General features: G+C 43.0%; 1 protein-coding gene across 1 annotated transcript in view; it reads left to right on the forward strand.

Moving 5' to 3' along the window:
* Window positions 1-21,411, forward strand: part of LRP1 (LDL receptor related protein 1) — a 379,537-nt gene that overhangs the window by 126,472 nt on the left and 231,654 nt on the right. The window contains exons 4-6 of the mRNA XM_077297715.1: window positions 10,329-10,448; window positions 11,298-11,426; window positions 12,235-12,498. Of these exons, the coding sequence (XP_077153830.1) occupies window positions 10,329-10,448; window positions 11,298-11,426; window positions 12,235-12,498 (513 nt within the window). The remainder of the gene's footprint in view (window positions 1-10,328; window positions 10,449-11,297; window positions 11,427-12,234; window positions 12,499-21,411) is intronic.

Genomic DNA, 21,411 nt, shown 5'->3' on the forward strand with positions numbered 1-21,411 from the left:
AAAAGTATGATTGTGTCACAACTGCTGCACACAGTAAACTAAGTGATACATCACTGGAATCGGGATCTCTTAGAAAAAAACCTGCTGAGAGATTCCCATTAACAATGGTTGACAACTGAGTGCTGAAAACGTGAGTGATTGCTGTGTCATAGCCACGTGGCTTTGTGGCTGGTCATAATCTTACATAAGGCGAGATTCAGACATCCGTGAAATGATGCATGGAGGCTATCCAGCTTCTGTCAGGAGATCTGTGGCCCGTCCATACAACCAGCGTATTTGACAAATGTCTGAATTCGCCCTACATTGACCAATCGGGAAGTGGAACACTAAGCACATGCTGATCACCGCCTGTTATAGGGTTTTTAGCATCAGTTGTGATGGAAAAAAAATCTTTACAATGTAATTAGTCTGATAAAATCTTGGTTAGAATCCTGCAGGGACCACGTCTACTTCCGTCATCAGAAGTGGAAATGTAAGATGGTAATGTAGGGCCTGGGGAACCATGTTATTGCACGAGAGGGACTTTTAAATTTTTCATGAAGTGTACGATCTGAATGATAGGACTTCTATTTAGTCTGACTTTGGTCGGCATTGGAAATAGACATGTCTCCACGGCCTGTGGGCGGATTTCTAGAGCACCATGAGAAGATCCTTTGTTCCCTCTGACTTGTTTTATGTGCGGATCTTGTGGTTTTGGACGGCACCTCGTCTTTGTTACGGCAGGTTGTTCTGCGTCTTGTTTGGCACTAGGGCCACATGTTTGAGAGCAGGAAGAGTTGGCATAAAGCTGCTATTAGGGAGTGATTAACGATGTGGGTAAGGTAAAAAGGGCATAAATCTTCCCGACTACATCCTCCCCGCTGTATGGGATCCTTATCAGCTCCCACAACCACTTCATAGATTAGGCCGGACTACGGCAAGGTTGGAAAAGACTGATATGATCTTTGGTTATTTGACTGAAGATCTCATAAAAAATAGTCAGCAAGATTGGCCAGTCTGGAATTTTTTGGCCTCCTTAATCTTTTGTTCCTCCAGGAGGTAAACAGTGCCAGAAGTGACTGGGATCAGAGTCTTATCAGCCCTGATCAAATAAACCTATATAACCTATACCCATGTGCTGTCTGACATGTTTGTATATCGAGGAGAGTGAACAACTTGGACCCCGCAGGTCACAAGAACTGAGTGGTAGTGAGCATGCGCACCACTTAACTCTCGGTCTGTGGCCTTCTCCACGTACAAGAAAAACGGGCCTATTATTTTGATCACGGTGCTGTCTGAGTGTCATCAGTTATTTTAATACGTAGAGATAAAGAAAAATGTCTCCAACTTCTCCTATGTAACAGTCCTTGAAAATCAGACTGTGCTCGAATGTCATCAGAGCGCGGTCCGATTTTTTTCACAGACCAATAGACTGCACTGACTGCTGATTCTAATCTAACACTTGGATCAAAATTGGACACGTCTCTGTGATGTTCTGTGCACTGCTCGATCTGTGAAGAATCACGGACATGTGACTGGCGCAATAAGCTACCATAGGTATCTGTAAAAACATGGATCGCATTTGTACTTGGAAAACAGACGTCTGAATGTAAGCTAAGGGAGTGGTGGTCACACGTGCGATACAACTCCATTCACACTTTGGGACTTCCAATGTGGAGGTCCCAATGGTTGGACTCCCAGCAATGATTAATTTGCCACTTATTCCGTGAATACGTAATAAATGTTGTCCGTCTTTTTCTGCCAGAGACATTGTCTGTCTTATTCGATTTCCTTGAAGGCTTTTCTGCTGCTTTAGCACGAGATGATTATATTATCAATGGTGGTCTGTAAATGGTTCATCGCGGCCGGGGATTAATATCTGTGCACCCGGGGATCCAATGAACTCCCTGCGCCTAGAACATGCTCTGAATTTTCCGCACCCCTTGAGACTACCAGTTATTTCGATTTTAATTGCTACGGGTCACTGCCAAGCGCTCTTCCTTGCACAAGACCAGGCTTTCCTTTTTATGGTGGAGTGAGCATGGAGGAAGCGAAATCAAAGAATTGCAAGTAATTCCTGGCCATGCACTCATCAGGATTCATCAGGGCGCTCCTGGTAAATTGATTTGACACCGTACAAGTGTGAGAGGCACTCAGCTGCCGGGCCGGCCACAATGGGCACTTTGTGCTCTCTGAGAACATCCTCCTTTTCTCCTCTTTAATGATGTCCCATAGAGCTGGAGATAGTGCTCCTAATTCCCCAGCACTGTCCCCTTTCACTTACAAGGTAAGCATTTGTTTCATCCATTATTTCAAATGTAAAACTCGGAACATGGAGAATTCGATGTTCTGTACAAAATCCACAGGCGCTCCCCTGCTCCGCATAGCCTCCAATATTTCAGCATCATTTCTCGGGACGCTCGGCTGCCAGGCGGGTGCATCGCCGTACAGTTTATTAGCTCTGCTTCCCATCATGACGTCCAGTGAACATATATCCACTTTTTGCAGATTCACGAAGGGCAAGTACATTTTGCTGCAGGTTTTTCATATAAATACTGTCACTTATGGGGCAATTTTAGAAACCATTTTACCAGCCACCAACTAAAAACTTGTGCATTAAAAAACTGGATCAACGGTCATGTGTTTTGTTTTTGTTTTTAACTTTTAAAGGTATTCGGTCACCAGTTTGCTACCCCATCTGAGAGCAGCATGATGTAGCAGATCTCTGAATGCTGAGCATTGTATAACCAAACCAGCACATCTCTTAGGCCTGATGAGGCCGGTGTACCTACTTTGAAAAACAATAAGTAAGGATACCAGTTTCATTAGCTCTGAGACCATAGCTGTCAATCAAATAGGGGGTTGGAGATAGAGGAAAAACAACCAGCTAGGAAAGCGAACTTAAATGTTGTTTTCCCTCAATCCCCATCCCTATCCCTTCCTCTTTGATTGACAGCTCTGGCTTCATCGAGCCAGAGAATGGTGGAGATAGATGGAAAACAAGCAGGTGGGAAGGGGCATATAAATGATTGGTCTCGCCATGATGCACTGAGCGCCTGTGCTTGGTTTTGAACAGTCATTCTGCCCCAACAAAGACCCTTTCATTACACTGTTCAACAATTTTTCATTAATTCTTTGAAAATGCATTCAAATGATGTTATTCACATTTCTATGACCATAAAAGAACAGAATATTATCATATCACTAAATCATTAGCTCTAGTTTTTAAAATGGGGGATGTGGGGCAATGAAATACACAATTCATGGTTACAAGGTGAAATTTGCAAAAACCTTCCACACATTTATTGGGAATGTTTATGACAAACTTTCATTACATGGGCCAAAGTACATAATAAATATCGTATATATTCGTGTATAAGTCGACCTGAGTATAAGCCGAGGCACCTAATTTTGCCACGAAAAACTGGGAAAACGTATTGACTCAAGTATAAGCTGGGTATGCATGGTCCCCTCATCCCTATCCTGGTATGCATGGCTCCCCATCCCTGTCCTGGTATACATGGTCTCCTCATCCCTATCCTGGTATGCATGGCTCCCCATCCCTGTCCTGGTATACATGGTCCCCTCATCCCTATCCTGGTATGCATGGCTCCCCATCCCTGTCCTTGTATGCATGGCTCCCCATCCCTGTCCTTGTATGCATGGCTCCTTATCCCTGTCCTCGTATGCATGGCTCCTTATTCCCTATCCTTGTATGTATGGCTTCCCATCCCTGTCCTTGTATGCATGGTTCCTATGAAAAAAACAAACACACATCCTACTTACCTTCCCTGCGCGCCCTCGCTGCATCTCATTCCGTGCCAGCAACTCTTCCAGCCTCACCATATTCATTTTATGCCTATGGGAGTGGAGAAAGGTGAATATTCATTACGTTATTGAGCGGGGGACACGTGATCGCTCTGCTGGAAGAGCTGCTGGCATCGGAACGAGATGCAGCGAGGGCGCGCAGGGAAGGTAAGTAAGATGTGTGCTGGAAGCCAGTGGCTGCGGCTGTAACTGCGCGCTATAAGAGAAATGAATATTCACTGCCAGCGAAATTTTCTAATGAACAAAATTTTGATTTCAAACACTTGAAACCTTCACTTTCTTGTTGCTCTTTACAAAGTTTTTCATTAGTTCTAGTTTGATGTGTAGCGGGGGGAGTCACATTTTCTAAGAATCAACCAATGCTTCATTTTGTACATTTTTTTGTAGTAGGCTGATGTGTTGCCAACCTAATACAAATGTCACGCTGTGACTGTTCGTGAATAGGGAAAAGGGCCCTGAAGTGTCCCTATCCCCTGCTCCCAAAGGTACCTGTAAAGGTGAGGATGTCTGGGCCACCAGCCTTACTGTTCTTTTATTCCCTAAGATGTCCCCTCCCCACCCCCAGGAGGCCTGGGACAAAAATGCTAGTGTATCAACACATAAGACAGACAGAGCTAACAGAAAGCAGCAGACATACAAACACTCACCAAAAGGTAGAGAGGTATATAGGGAAGGATAAGAATGTACCAACCAAATGGGAATAGAACAATGAGGAAAGCATACACCCATAAACAGCACACAACAATCTCCTGCAGCAACAACGATCTCCAATTCAGCACAGCATCTCCAAGGAGCTAGGAAGCAAAGGTTTCACTGGCAAGGAACAAAAGGTCTGACCGGATTTTATAGGCAGAGGAAATGACCAGGTTGCAGATTTCTAACCAGCATAGAAAGGGCCATTAACCTCTTCAGCACCAAAGGAAACAAAATCCATTTAGTATGAAACACAAACACACAGGTTAAATGGAAGGTCTGTGGTTCACAATACGTAGTGATTTCCTAACCCCAGATCTCCTAGGAGGACGTGACCCGCTCGTGAAAACAACCGAATATGAAAAAATGTCTTTGCTTCCATACATTTACTGCATTCCAATTCTCCACAATCAGCACTTGTAAAATAAAAACTAGAGCTAATTCTCAATTTTACCTGTCATTTTTTATTTTAGCAGCATCAAATCTATACGAATTAGCTACATTTGTTCACTTTACAGTTTTATTGTTGAACAGTGTATTGACCATAAGATGGCAAGAGGACTTTAAAGGGAGTCTGTCATGTAAAAAAAAAAGAAAGTTTAAACCAAGCACAGTTAATCAATGAGCGTTCAGTTTAGTTCACATTTTGACAGCTATGGGGTTACAGGAGCAAGAAGAAGGCAGGGGGAAACAAGTTCTTGAGAAGATGCACTGAACTAGGTTCCATTGGTGCACCTAGCGCCTGTGCTTGGTTTGAGCAGCCATTTAAAAAAGGTATGTTGGTTGGAGCAACTAAATCAGTATTTCCCTTTTGTCCCTTCTATAACCAAATGTAGGGTACTTTTAATGGCGTTTTTCCATTCAATAAAAGCAAGCAGAGATCTTGAAACCATGATAAATCAGTCCTAAAAATATATAGGAAAGTAGTATGAATAGAATATACACTTTATTTTCAGAAACTGGAATAAATATTTTCAAATTGAACATATTTCAAGTATGTGAATGGAGGTCTAAGAGGTAACATTTCTCCTTGTGGAGAGTGACAGATCTCATACTTTGCCCTAATGAGGGACAATGCCCCGCAACACCGTGTCTGCAAATTGAGATTCTGATTTGACTTTTAGCTTTCGTCACATTGCAAGGCTTGTTAAAGGGTTGATAGTGTCTTGTAGGATCACTGCTTCCAAAAGTTGGCACTATAGAGTTCTAGTCCTCGTCCTCTCTGAAGAGTCAGTTTGCATAAGTATGTGAACTGAAATACACTATCAAACATAAATAAAACCCTCAAGGTCGTGTGTGGATCTTGCTGTTTGTGGTTAGAGGTTAACGTGCGAGGAAAGCTGGAACATGCTGATGCGGTTATTTTATAGATCTGGTGCTGAGAGAAGGTCAGCTCCTCATAAACAGCCACGTACAGAAACATATTTGTGGTGGTCCGGAGGAAGTGACTAGTGGGGCTAAGTCCTCTGTACTGGTCATGTACACCCTGGCTCATCGTAGGAAGTGAAACTTCTTGCATTGCAGTTTTTTCTTTATTTCTGAGAACTTCTTATTTTTGAGTTTGTCGCATTTCCAAGGAATTGATGTTTTGTAAACTTTGTGAGCCGAGATAAATTGTGTCGCCGGCAGCACAGCCTGGTGATGCAGATCGGGGCGCTGCCGTCTGGGCAGGGTGGAAATCTGTCCTTAATTTCTGGTAAAGGATTGTAATACTTTTTTTTGGGAGGGGGGAAGGTTGGTACATCCTGATTTTCTTTAACGCACGGCACTGTAAAAGGCGCTAGCCAGAACGGCTGTTGTGTGTGGCAATTACTTTAGCTGCGGAACAGTCACACTTTATGGGATCATTGCACATAATAATTAATCTGTCCAATTAAGTTCTCTGCATGTGGAACGTTTGCCATACGGACCCCAGGGAGATTTATTTTCTGTGGACACTGAGCGCTAGACATGATGAAGCTATTTCCTCCGCTGCAGCTAGTGACTGCTTCTTTTATGATGAGCTGCCTGCCAAGGACAAGATAAATAAACCATCCGACACGACCATTAAATAATAAAGTTTCTACTTGTTAGTTCGTTCATGGTACGGTTGATACTGATCATTGAGTAAATGGTTTGGAATTGAAATAATGCAAAAAAAAATTTTTTTTTTAATAAATTCTGAAGATACTAATTTTGACTAAGTGTGCTGTGTCTATGACTTGGAATTTAGATGATTCCCATTTACACTATATTTAATCTCCCATCATATTCCTCAGCACTTTACAACATCACCACTGTCCCCATAGGGGCTCACAATCTACATTCCCTATCGGTATGTCTTTGGGATGTCGGAGGAAATCAGAGAACACGGATGAAACCCACACAAACACGGGGAGAACATACAAACTCCTGGCCGATGTTGTCCTTGGTGGGATTTGAAGTTAGGACCCCAGCACTGCAGAGCAGCAATGCTAACCACTGAGCCACTGTATTTTCTCACGTTAATGTATGGATTTTTGAACCTCTTTTTGCTGCAATGTGCTGAATTTTTCTTTTTTTGTTATAATACGAGTTAGAATTTTGCGCTATTCCTGATATACAGTATTGAACGCCTCACCTGAGTGATTAAAAACGGAAAAAAAAGAGATGCTAATCAATATAACAAACTTTTGGCATTAATTTGTGTCCCTGTTAGAGATCTTTCATCTGGCCCAGAACTTTTAAGTTATGTCTCCGATACTCTGGTCCCATTCATTACTTAGGGACTACATTTTGACATAATATATTAAGAGGTTGGAAATTGTCTAGTATCCTATCCTAATACCATGGCCTTTTAATGATTGCCAAAATATTGTATAGTCCATCGTTAAGGAGCCTAATTACTCATTGCCGCTATTTCACAGCCCGGAGAAATAGGTATATAGCAACCCACGACAGATGACAATGCAGTGGGCACCAGCTGTATACTATTGCTGACACCCTACTGCATTGTCTACAATTGTGATCAACCTAAACCATGACTATTTAACCCCCTAGGTGCTGCAGTCAATAGCAATAGTGGAATCTAGATGGTTACCAGAGTTATGGGACTCTCACTATTATCCCATCAGCATCCATTGATTGTGGGATCTTGGTGGCTACAATGGCAACCAAAGACCAAGTAATAGTCTTGGGGTCTGCCAAGCAGCTACAGTGACCTTTTAAAAGGATACCGCCATGAGCAGGGTCTGGCAAACCAAATGTCAATGCAAAACTGACAGGTCTGATGAACGGCAGTACAGGAGTATTGCATTGTACTTATAAAAATGTAAGATATACAAATCCCATAGTGGAACTGAATAAGAAAAAAAGAACCTACAAAAATATTTTTGTTTTTTTTTCCTGGAAAACAGTCCATCGCAAATCATAAAATACCTTATATACCTTATATAAATTTGGTATCACTGTAATTGTTGTTGACCGGAAGAATAGAACAATCTTTTAACTTGTATCACATATTGAATGGCATAAAATAATAAAATAAGGAAACAGCAATTCCTGAATGTGTTTATTATAGAAATTAAAATGGTACCAATAAAAACTTCAGCACAACGCACAACACCACAAGCCCTTCGGTCAGCTGAAAAATTAGCTCTAGCTCTTAGAATAAGGCAACCGCATTTTTTTTTTTAAATAAAAAATCGTTTTGTGGGCAGAAGTAGCAAAAAATTAAGAAAGACCTATGTACTGTAACCTGAGCTGAAGAATAGGGCTGACACTTTGGTCTCCATCTGCCCTCTGTGTCGGCAGTGGCCATCTCTTCAGGCATCTTCATAGCACAAATGTGTGGTTGGCCATAGTTGTGTGCAAGCCTAAAAAGATAGGACTTTGCCAGAACCGAGGACATTTTCCTCACTATAATGGATGGTTCTGTCTGTGTTTTTTACTTTTACATCATGTTTTTGGAGGGATTTTTGTGGGATTTATATGTGAACCTAGCCATAAAAGCAATAAAAAAAGTTATTTACCCCAAAATGCTACCAATAAAAACTTCAACTTGTTTGGAAAAAAAAAAGTTACCACACAGGTTCCTCATCTGATAGGCTAGGTTCACATTGCGTTAATGGGTGTCCGCTAGCGGACTCCGTAACATAGCGTAATTGTCGCAATTAACGCTATGTAACGGGTCCGTTAGCGCACCCATTGACCGCAATGTGCTAACGGGACGCTAACGCATCGCTGATGCATGCCATTTTTGGCATGCGCTAAGGATGTCCCGTTATTTTCGGACGGACCTCGAACGCTGCTTGCAGCGTCCGAGGTCCGTTCCTCGCTAGCGCAGATCGGGCATCTGCGCTAGCGGGATCGCCAAACGCAATCCCTTTTGGGACATTGCGTTAGCGCAATCCGCTAGCGTATGCGCTAAACGGATTGCCCTAACGCAATGTGAACCTAGCCTTAATGGTAAAATAAGGAGTGTCTATATCATATGTAGCACAAAGGCTCTGGAAAAGTGATCTAGCTCCTCTCCTGCTCCCAAATACAATCCTTTGAGTTTGGCGCTTCCAAATCGAAATGACCCCTTTTCCCTTCTGAGACCCCCATTGTGCCTTTATGGGGTCCGTGTCTCCAGAAGCACAAGCTGTGTACAGCGTATCGGGGACTATCCTGGTGTGTTTGCAATTTTCCCTTTGCAATATCAACTCCATGCTTTTGTCTGGAAAACATGTATGGAGCCAACATAACCCCTGTGTCTATAGATTAATTCCCCGAGGGGTGTAATTTCCAAATTGAGCTCACATTTGGTTTCTTCCTTCTATTCCACATTTGGAGACTGTAAATGTCATCGGCAAACTATTCCAGCAGATTTTACGTTCCAAAAAGTCAAATGTCGTCCTTTCCATCGAAGCCGTGCTGGGTGACAATACAGTTCTTTCTGACAACATTGGGGTATCACTGTGTTCCAGTGAATTGAGTAATCAAGGGGGGCAGGATTTTCATGTAGTACCTCTGGTCAAAATCAAAAAGCAGCTAGCGCTTTAGTGGTAAAAAGGGTAATTTTTGTATATTCATGGAGCAAAATTATAAAATTGTGTGTGGAATCTATGGGCTCAAAATACCCACTGCAATGCGTCTGTTCTGGCACGTCAGGGGCTCTGCAAATGCCACCCCCAATCTATTGCAACAAAATTCCGATTTTAAAAGCCAAATGGCTCTCCTTCCCTTCCAAGTCCCATCGTGAGGCCAAACTATAGAATCCTGCCTCATATGGGATATCACAGGGTTTGGGAGAAATTATCCTGATAAACTTGCATTCTAGCCCCCTCCCCCTTAAAAAAAAAATTTTTCAGAACCTATTTTTATATAATTCCGTGAAGCACCCCTGGATTAAAAATGCTCACCACAAGCCAAGATGAATTCCTTGAGGGATCTAGTTTCCAAAACGTGGTCCTTTATAGGGTGTTTCTGTTTTTTGGAATCTAAATGAAATCGTTTGTGATATGGTGATCTGGTTTAAGGGTGTAAACAATCCAATTTTGAAAAATAGTATTTTTTAAGTAAATTTCAGATCATAAAAAACACGATACACATCGATCCAAATTTATGAATAACATGAAGTGCAATATGTAAAAAAAAACAAACAAAGAACCAACAGTTTCAGAATCCCTGGGTTATGTAGAAGCGATACATAGTTATTGCCAAATCCACTGACTCTTGTCAGATTTGGAAAATGGGTCGCAGTGTAAATCTGGCTGCCATCAGTAAAGGGTTAAAATACGCATCATGGAACACTTTACCTTTTATTTTTGCTGTTATTTTCTGCTTTAATTGACATCTAATATTGTGCCATTTTTCTCCCTTTCTAGAATTTGCAGAAAACTGCACCATATCGGGCTGTCAGCATCACTGTGCGCGTACCGTGAATGGACCCGCGTGCTACTGCAACGCCTCTTTCCAGCTTGCTGAGGATGGAAAGACGTGCAAAGGTCGGTCCTGCAACTGTGTAACCAGATTGTACCTCTAAGGCCTCGCGCACACTGGTGTATCATGTGGTTCTGAGAGCACTCGGCCCAGTGTTATACTATGGGACCTGCCATTACCTTCTCATGCCGATTCGGCTTGAGAAAGCGATCGCAGCATGCTGCTGGTGCGTCCGCTAATCAGATCACGCGCCAATACAGGTATACAGAACAGTAAGAGCTAAAATAACATGGAGCTGACAGTGCACAGGTGACTTTTCAAGATCTACATTTATTGGGCGTCTAAATTATTTAACAATTATAAGAAAGGGTTTATATTAAAGGAAACCTGTCACCAGGTTTCTAGAATGCTGTATATATGTCCCCAATGTGCTCTGCAGAACACAAAACTAGCTTTGATTATGCTCACCTACATGGCGGTCCGATCCGACGGGTGTACCTGGCCTTGGTCCGGCGCCTCCTCTCTTCTTGCGATCTCCACCCTCCTTCTTGCTTCCTGTGGCTGATGCGTCCTACATCATCCCTACGTTGTCCTCCATCACGCTCCTGCGCAGGTTCTCGCCTCTCTCCGTCCTGCCGAGGGCAGAGCAGTGTATTGTACTGTAGTGTGCACGTGGCGGTGCTGTTTGGCCTTTCCCCGCGCACGTGCAGAACAGAACTTGCCCCCGGCTTCCTTTTACAATTATATGTTGCCTCTGTTCTTTATTTCCCACATTGCTGCATGTAAACTTTTCTAACTTAATGATACATTTATTGATCTTGGATTCATTTGTGCTTATTTATTTTTTGATAAACCTAAAAATGAACTTGTAATGAAAATCCATTTCTGAAGCCGTGTCTTTGCACTCCCCACAGACTTTGATGAGTGCACGCTTTATGGGACTTGCAGTCAGACGTGCCAGAACACCGAAGGGTCTTACACTTGTGGATGCGTGGAGGGCTATCTACTACAGCCTGACAATAAGTCCTGCAAAGCAAAAAACCGTAAGCATTGTGCTCTCTTATTTTGTCTGCAATTTATTAGTACTGCAGTGCTGCATAAATAACACTGCTATGCTAAAACTAAGAACACTGCAAGAGTCCTTTTACACTGTCAAGTAAGTAAATGAGTAGTAATAGTACATGTAAGTAACATGGGGAACTTGGTTAACATTGTTTTGTTTAAAAAAAACAAAAACAAACATAAAGGCCATCCTGCCACGACAAGGTGTACTCAATCTAAGACTGCCGTCACACTAGCAATATTTGGTCAGTATTTTATATCAGTATTTGTAGCCAAAACCAGGAGCGAAACAATAAGAGGAAAAGGATAATAGAAACATATGCACCACTTCTGTATTTATCACCCACTCCTTGTCTTGGCTTACAAATACTGATGTAAAATACTGACCAAATACTGATAGTGTGACGGCAGCCTAAGTTTGATGTGCCCATCTTATGTTGATCCCTTTGAATTTAATAGTTTGATTTTTGAGGCAGCATTAGTAAAATATCATGGTAACATCCCTCACCGATTTATTCTGCGCCCATCCATGGGCCTGGTCACCGTGGATGGTCGCTGATGAAATCTGATCTAACTTTATTCTGCCCCTTATCAATCCTGAGCAGTTCCGCCATTACAGAAGCTCCCATTCTCCATTTCCAGCTTGGTCTTTGGTGGTAATATACTTGTGTATTTGCATTAATAAATTCAGTCCTCTGAGCGACCTCTTGGCAGACATATTGGAATGTTGCAATTGTGAATGTTTCTTATATTTCCAGAATGTTTTCAAGTTTTTATTGTTTGTTTCAGAACCAGTGGAAAGGCAAACAGTTCTGCTTATTGCCAGCACACAAAACATTTTGGCCACTTACTTGAATGGAGTGCCGGTGCAAGGCATTAACCCAACCAGCACGAAGCAAACAACAGCGATGGATTTTAACTATGCTGAGGAGACCGTGTGCTGGATCAACATGGGGGACAGTCCGTCCCTAACAACATTAAACTGCGCCAAGATTCCCAACCTGAAGGGATTTACAGAGGAGCGCACCATCAACATCTCACTAAGTCTTCACCGTAAGTTACCAAAAATGCCAAATTCCATTGACTCCATAAATGAATGTTCCAATCATTGTGTTATATACAAGTGTGTTGGTGTTTTACAAAGCTCCGAGTTCTTGCTTAACACAGAGGTGAAGAAAATGTTGACTATTTTACATTTTGGAGCCTAATACTAGTTCTAGAAAAAAAAAAAAGTCTGTGACCCTTAGGTTTGACCCACTGGGTGTTCCAGCCTCTTTTAGAATTGGGAAGACACTTGCTACAGACAGAGCCTCCTATATACAGTGTGAGCCCCACATAGCTTCCTATATATAGTGTGAGCACCACATAACCTCCTATACACAGTGTGAGTCCCACATAGCCTCCTATGCACAGTGTGAGTCCCACATAGCCTCCTATATACAGCGTGAGCCCGACAGCGCCTCCTATATACAGCGTGAGCCCGACAGAGCCTCCTATATACAGCGTGAGCCCGACATAGCCTCCTATATACAGCATGAGCCCCACATAGCCTCCTATATACAGCTTGAGCCCCACATAGCCTCCTATATACAGCTTCAGCCCCACATAGCTTCCTATATATAGTGTGAGCACCACATAACCTCCTATACAGTGTGAGTCCCACAGAGCCTCCTATATACAGCATGAGCCCAGACAGAGCCTCCTATATACAGTTTGAGCCCCACATAGCCTCCTATATACAGCTTGAGCCCCACATAGCTTCCTATATAGTGTGAGCACCACATAACCTCCTATACACAGTGTGAGTCCCACATAGCCTCCTATATACAGTGTGAGCCCGACAGAGCCTCCTATATACAGTGTGAGCCCGACATAGCCTCCAATATACAGCTTGAGCCCCACATGGCCTCCTATATACAGCTTGAGCCCCACATAGCTTCCTATATATAGTGTGAGCACCACATAACCTCCTATACACAGTGTGAGCCCGACAGAACCTCCTATACACAGCGTGAGCCCGACAGAGCCTCCTATATACAGCGTGAGCCCGACAGAGCCTCCTATATACAGCGTGAGCCCGACAGAGCCTCCTATATACAGCGTGAGCCCGACATAGCCTCCTATATACAGCGTGAGCCCGACATAGCCTCCTATATACAGCGTGAGCCCGACATAGCCTCCTATATACAGCGTGAGCCCGACAGAGCCTCCTATATACAGCGTGAGCCCGACATAGCCTCCTATATACAGCGTGAGCCCGACATAGCCTCCTATATACAGCGTGAGCCTGACATAGCCTCCTATATACAGCTTGAGCCCCACATAGCTTCCTATATATAGTGTGAGCACCACATAACCTCCTATATACAGTGTGAGCCCCACATAGCCTCCTTGATACATACAAATATACCACATGATAAAAAAAACCACCACATACTCGCCTCGCTCCCTTTCCCTGGCATTTGCTCCGGTCTCCTGTGCACTGAGTCTAAGCAGCAGTATGATGAAATGACAGGATCGCGTCTGTTGTCTCATGCTGATTGTGGAAGATAGAGGCGGTGGCCCCGTCCTCCACCAATGTATTCACCACTGTCTGCAACCCGAGACTGCAGACAGCGGGCGGCGTCAGCAGAAGATGAACGGCGGGGAGGAGAGCTCAGTGTGGCCATTAGGCCACTGTTTCAGCCATTTGGCTGTCTCTGTCCGTGGGCCGGACTGAAACAGCCAGAAGGCCGTATGTGGCCCACGGGCTGCAGTTTGCCAACGTCTGCTTTTCACTGTGCTCCCGTGCAGTACCGCATGGAGCTCCGCATTATAGAGCCACAGTTAAGCGTTGGGATTGTGGCCTTTGATAGTCTGTTTGTGTGACTGTACATCATGAGATATTATGCATCGTACAATGTGGGTCCTGTGATGTCAGCTGTGACACGATATTCTCTGTATGACGTTATGTTGTGAAGTTCACCACTTTGAGTATAGGAAAGTTTGCTTCACTGATATCGTTACCCGCATCGTCTAAGGGTATGTGTCCACGTTCAGGAAACGCTGCGTTTTTGACGCAGCGCTGAGCCACAGCGTCAAAAACGCAGCGTCCAGATGTTACAGCATAGTGGAGGGGATTTAAAGAAATCCCGTCTCCACTGTGCATTAAAACGCACATGCGTTGTGTTTTTGCAGAACGCAGCATGTTGTTACAATGAGCAAAACACGCAGGAACACCGCAGGTGACCTGCCAGTGACCTCAGGTGCATTTTTGGTCAGGATTTTACCTGCATAAAATCCTGACCAAAGCCTGAAGCAAACCTGAACGTGGACACATATTACCCTAACTGTTTTCCTGAAAGGAAGCAGTTTCACTACAGACATTAGCGGCGGGGCGGATAAAACCTGTAATGCACAGTCAGACGTCGGCCCCCCCATACAAATAAGCGTTTTGTTGGCTGGATCCACCAATTTGTTATTATGAGGAAGCCTCCCGACTCTCTCCTATATGATATCGGGCAAGAGAAGGATCCAGAGTGTCAGATTTCCAATGGCCGATTCTTTTGTAAGAAAAGCCATGGCCCGAGAACTTTGACAATGGCTCTCTCTGCCTTTGTGTGCGGGACTCAGGAGAAAGAGAGCTGTCGGCCAAACAAATGTGCAAAAGTATAGGGCATGTCACCAGGTTTTTTTAACTCATCTGAGAGCAGCACGACTTAGGAAAAGAGACCCTGATTCCAGTGATGTATCACTTAGTTTACTGGGTGCAGCCATTATACAGAGTTTTTAGATGTAGTATGTAGCAGTGCTTAGAAAGCTGGCCCCACCCACACCACAACTTTTTGTACATTGTCTATTGACAGTGAACTGCTTATCAGAGGAGGGGGCGGAGTTGTACCACTAGGCATGCAGGAACTGAAGTCTGGCTGTGATAATCTCCTGCTGATAAAACGCTTATTATATTAAGACAACAGCACACATGGCTGAAATCGGTGCCTAATCCCCTACGTCATGTTACCCTCAGATTAAATAGCAAAAACTGGCTAGCAGATTCTCTATTAATACATTTCTATAGGTGTGGCTAATGCTAATCTGCACAATAAGTATTGGGTTTGCTGTTTGGTTGCCATGCATGAGATTAGTTGGCCTGTATGGGCATGGCTCTTGCGTTATATTTGTTTCCATATAGTGTATCACCTTCCCTATGTCTGCTTCTCCGTAGAATATGGGACCACATGAACACGCATGTTTGTAAAGCCATGGTCCCCAGGATCTCATTCTGGGTACCACATTTTTTTAAGAAACCCTGAAAAAAATATTCAACAGATTTTAATTATTTTTATTTGCTTTATTCATTTGTATTTTTATTTCTATATATGCTACTAATAGTGGCTATCTTGGATATTGTATAATTTATTTTTATCAGTTCTATTGAGCATTATATTATGTTGGTGCTTATTATTTTCTCAAGCATTTATATGATATGTGATGAATAGAGTTAGCACATGTGAGATGGAAAGCATGCATGGCTATTTTAGTACAGCAGTTACTTCTAGGGGCCAAGGTTACAAAGTAGTTGAATTGGAGAGCTAAAGTCCTGGGCTGCAGGGCTGTAGGGTTGTAGGACTATAAGGCTATAGGGCTGTAAGGCTGTAAGACTGTAGGGCTGGTTGTAAGGCTGCACGTCTGTAAGGCTATATAGGGCTGTAAGGCTGCAGGGCTGTAGGGCTGTAAGGCTATAGGGCTGTAAGGCTATAGGGCTGTAAGGCTATAGGGCTGTAAGGCTGTAAGGCAGCAGGGCTGTAAGGCTATAGGGCTGTAAGGCTATAGGGCTGTAAGGCTGCAGGGCTGTATAGGGCTGTAAGGCAGCAGGGCTGTAAGGCTATAGGGCTGTAAGGCTATAGGGCTGTAAGGCTGCAGGGCTGTATAGGGCTGTAAGGCAGCAGGGCTGTAAGGCTATAGGGCTGTAAGGCTGCAGGGCTATAGGGCTGTAAGGCTGCAGGGCTGTAGGGTTGGTTGTAAGGCTGTATAGGGCTGTAAGGCTGCAGGGTTGTAGGGTTTGCTGTAAGGCAGCAGGTCTGTAAGGCTATAGGGCTGTAAGGCTGCAGGGCTATAGGGCTGTAAGGCTATAGGGCTGTAAGGCTGTAGGGCTGTAGGGTTGGTTGTAAGGCTGCAGGTGTGTAAGGCTATATAGGGCTGTAAGGCAGCAGGGCTGTAAGGCTGTAGAGCTGTAAGGCTGTAGGGCTGTAAGACTGTGGGGCTGTAGGGCTATAGGGCTGCCCAGCTGTGCTTCCCGTGAGAGTGCTTACATGCCAGTTTGGATGTGTCATTGGACTGCATGCTACTGGCGGAATAAGGAGACAATCTGTACAGACAGCAGCCGACGACTTAGGCGATGATTTAAACTGAAGCTTAGTCATTTAGAGTACATTTCAGCACTTTACACGTGAATGCAGCCAAAACAGACTGTGGTAGGACTTCTTGAAGAAAGGCTTCTCACCACTGTCTGTACTAAGAGTTGTGGAAGGATGGAGGCTGATCTGAGAAGCCTGGATCTGACATGTTCTCCCTCTGGGGCACTTAATATTAAAATTCACGTGCACGTTGGTCTGGTTGTTTAGGCCTTCACTCACTAACATTCTTCATACTATTCCTGCTTATTTTCCATCAGATCGGCACCATTGCTTGTACTTTATTCCAGCACTTGGGAGTTATGTGCTTTAATCATGTCTTATTACTGCAGCTAGCATAGCAACTTTTATAGCTGGCCACCTCACTGTGATCCCTTAGATGCCTTATAGTCCACGCACTGCTGTGTCTTCTCCTCCTACGTGTGAATGCCTAAGACTGAGGTGAAGACGTGGCAGTGCAGAGACTTGTCTGTGCACTTATAAACCTCTATGCCTTTTTTTGGCCCAGGACTGCCTGATTTTGCTGAGATTATCTTGAGATAGATGTTCGCTGTGCTAAGTTTGCCGAGGTTTTGCTATACTTCCCAACTCTAGATTGGGCGATTGCTATTCTTCTTAACATTGGTTTGAGTGACCTCTATCCTTCCCAACTCCGGTTCGAGAAATGACTGTCCTTTCTCACTCTGGTTTGCGTGATGGCTACCCTTTCCGATTGTGGTTCGGGTGACAGGCAGCTACCCTTTTCTGATTCTGATTGAGGCTACTTCGACAATTTCCGATTCTCCAAAACCTTCTGATTCATGCGCCTTCCAACCTTCCCAACTCTGGGTCATCTATCTTCTAATCGCGATGACCAGTTTTGTATTTTTTTTCTTTCTATTTTATGTCCCATCTTTTTGTCATTATTATGTACTCTTGTATATATTTATGTAAAAGACCACTTTCACCTTTCTGTGCATATAGCCCAAATAAACACCAATCCATTTAGAAAGGTGTCTGCATCTCACTATAAAGTATCTGTGGGCAAATATGGTAATTGTGACCAAATACCAGTTGGCTGTAGCCTAGGCCATGAAATGCAATTTAATTTTCAATTGTTGTTTTAATTAAAAGATTAAGCATTGTCCTCAGCAAAAAAAACTTGCACTTGGATCTTTTGTATTCCAGGCTGTGGGTATTTCCTAATAACCTTCAAGGTTAAAAAGCAACTCGTCACATTTGTTCACAGTTGTCTTATTTGGGCAACATGCACAAGGTACAGTTGCCCTTGCTGCTTTGTGCATCCTGCAGATGTATGACAGTCAGTCTTTTGAATACACTTTGAGTAAATTATTTGTACAGCTGAACATAAGGAACTTTAATAATAATAATAATAATAATAATAATAATATACCTACAGTTATGGCCGAAAGTGTTGGCACCATTGAAATTGTTCCAGAAAAATATTTCTCAGAAATTTTGGGGATTTTATGTGAAACTATGTCCAATTTGCCTTTTTTTCTCTTTTTGCGTATTTCCACATGTGTATAAGGCTGGGTTCACACTATGTTCCCCAGTCCGTTAGACGGACTGCGTTACACCGCGGTGTAATGCAGTCCGTTAATGCCGCCATTGAGCCTTATGTCGGACGCATTGCTAGCGCACGCCCAAAATGGGTGTGCGCTAGCGATGTGCCGTCATTGAGTGACGGACCCTGGGACGCGGGCTACAGCGTTTCCGGGTCCGTCACCGCTAGTGTAGATAGAGCATCTGCTAGCTCTATCTGCGCTAGTGCGATCACATTTCGGCCCTTGCGTTAACGCAGCCCGTTTAATGCATGTGTTGAACGGGCTGCTTTAACGCAATGTGAACCCAGCCTAACAAAACGTGTAATTGCAATAATTTTCTGGGAGAAATACTTAATTTTCTAGAACAATTTGAAGGGTGCCAAAACTTTCATCCATGACTGTATATCAGAGTCTGGTAGATCAAGCAAAATTACAGTGAGAGCTTCTCGTAGGATTGCTAGAGAGGAAAATTGGAACCCCCCGCTTGACTGCAAAAGCCATTCAGAAAGATTTAGCACACTTTTGAGTTGTGGTACATTGTCCTATTGTTCAAAAGCCACCTGTACAAATATGTCCTGTATTGAAGAGTCCTTGGAAGAAAATCTCTCCGGAGTCCTCAGTATAAAATTCAGCTTCAGAATTATGCAAAAGAACATCTAAACAAGCCTGATGCATTTTGAAAACAAGTCTTGTGAACCAATGAGGTTAAAATAGAACTCTTTGGCCACAACGATCAAAGGTATGTGTGGAGAAAAAAGATTGAAAATTGAGATTTTGGCTTTTATTCCCAGTCATGTGACCAGGCTCGTTAAACGGTAGTTTTAGACTTTTAGGATTGCTTTTTCCTATAGGTGGCACTAGGTTTCTAGTCACCTTCCTCTACGAATAGACAATTTGTAGAAAAAAGGGTACAGAATTTCAGGAAAAGAACATCTTTCCAGCCATTAAGCATGGGAGTTGTTGATCAATCATGCTTTGAATTTGTGTTGCAGCCAATGGCACAGAGAATATTTCATGGGTAGAGGGAAGAATGGATTAAATGAGATTTCAACAATTTCTTGATGCAAACATAACACCATCTGTAAAAAGCTGAAGTTGAAAAGAGGATGGCTTCTACAAATAGATAATTATCCTAAACACAGGTCAAAATCCACAATAGAATACATCAAAAAGCACAAGCTGAAAGTTTTACAAAGGTCCTCATAGTCCCCTGATCTGAACATCATTGAAATTCTGTGGATAGACCTCAAAATAGCAGTGCATGCAAGACAACCCAGAAATCACACAGAGCTGGACGAATTTTCCAAGGAAGAGTGGATGAAAATCCCTCAAACAAGAATTGAAGGACTCTGGGCTGGCTACAAAAAGCGATTACAAGCTGTGATGCTTTCAAAAGGGGGTGCTACTAGGTACTAACCATGCAGTGTACCCAAACTTTAGCATCGGCCATTTTCTTTTTTGCAATTTTTAAATTTGTAAAAAATTAAGATTTTTTTTGCTGTTGCCTAAAATACCAAGTAAGGGTACGTTCACACAGGACTTTTTTGCGGCTTTTTTTTATGCTAATTTTCAGCTGCTTTTTACAGTACCAGTAAAGCCTATGAAATTTCAGAAATCTCATGCACACACGTTGGTTTTTTGTTTGATCAGTATTTTCTTCTTTGCTGCTTTTTTTGGACATAGGGCATGTCACTTCTTTCAGCGTTTTTGCTGCGTTTTTGCAGCGTTTTTTCACCCATTGACTTGAATGGGTGATGAAAAAAACGCTGCAAAAACGCTGAAAAAACGCATGTAGCATTATTTGCTACGTTTTTTGTGCAGAAAATCATGGCCAGCAGGAAGTGATCTCACAGCCAAGAGCTTATGGGTGTGGTTAGTGAGGTGTGAAGAGCCATTGTGAGCCATTGTAAGGTGTGAAGAGCCATTGTGAGGTGTCCTGATTGTGATCTATTGTGAGGGAGTTCCTGGTAGTAAGGTGTGAAGAGCCATTGTGAGGTGTGAAGAGCCATTGTGAGGTGTCCTAGCAGCTGAAAATTGGCATAAAAAAAGCAGCAAAAATCTGCAGCAAAAAAGTCCTGTGTGAACGTACCCAAAAAACGCACCAAAATAACGCACCTAAATTAGCATAAAAAAAAGCAGCAAAAAAAAGCTGCAAAAAAGTCCTGTGTGAACGTACCCTAAATGAGTCATCTTTAACTTTAGGCCTTTTAGAGATAATTTTGTGTTCAACTTGCTTAACTGTTCACAATGACAGTTATTTTGACCAGGGGTACCCAAACTTTTACATGCCGAGTTAACATGCCGCCTGCTTTCTAAAAATGAACAGATGATAGGTGCAAAGTACAGTACAGAAACCGCAAAGAGGGAAAAACCTTAGCTGGAGTTTCACTGACTGGCTTTAACAATCAACAGAATGTCTGAACATTCAAATGAAACTATTACAAGCAGGAAATGGCAGCGGGGGAAAGAATATAAACCCGCACCCGAAAGATGATAGGGCAGACAAATGAAAATATTGGTGTTATGCTAAACAGACTGCAACCAGAATAGCAGACTCTAAATACCTGCAGAAAAGGTGTGTCTGTTATAGCTCAGAGGAAAAAGAAGCCAACCACAAAACAAGCTCAAAGGTTCGAACCCAGGAGCATGACAGCTCGATTCACAGCTATTATTTTGCTTATGTAGCGCCATTAATTTTGCAGCGCTTTACAAACATCCACTTTTCTGTCTCCTTGGAGGCTCACATTCTAAATTCCCTATTATTATTTATTTAAATAGCACCATTAGTTCCATGGTGCTGTACATGAGAATGGGTTACATCAAAATACAAATATCACTTACAGTAAACAAAACTAACAATGTCAGACTGATAAAGAGGGAAGAGGACCCTGCCCTTGTGGGCTGACATTCTACAGGATGGTGGGGAAGGAGACAGTAGGTCGAGGGTTGCAGTAGCTCCGATGGTGTGGAGGTGGCCGAGTGGTCATTACAGGTTGTAAGCTTTCTTGAAGAGATGGGTTTTCAAG

This window comes from Ranitomeya variabilis, chromosome 3, assembly GCF_051348905.1.
Source record: "Ranitomeya variabilis isolate aRanVar5 chromosome 3, aRanVar5.hap1, whole genome shotgun sequence".
Taxonomy (NCBI): domain Eukaryota; kingdom Metazoa; phylum Chordata; class Amphibia; order Anura; family Dendrobatidae; genus Ranitomeya; species Ranitomeya variabilis.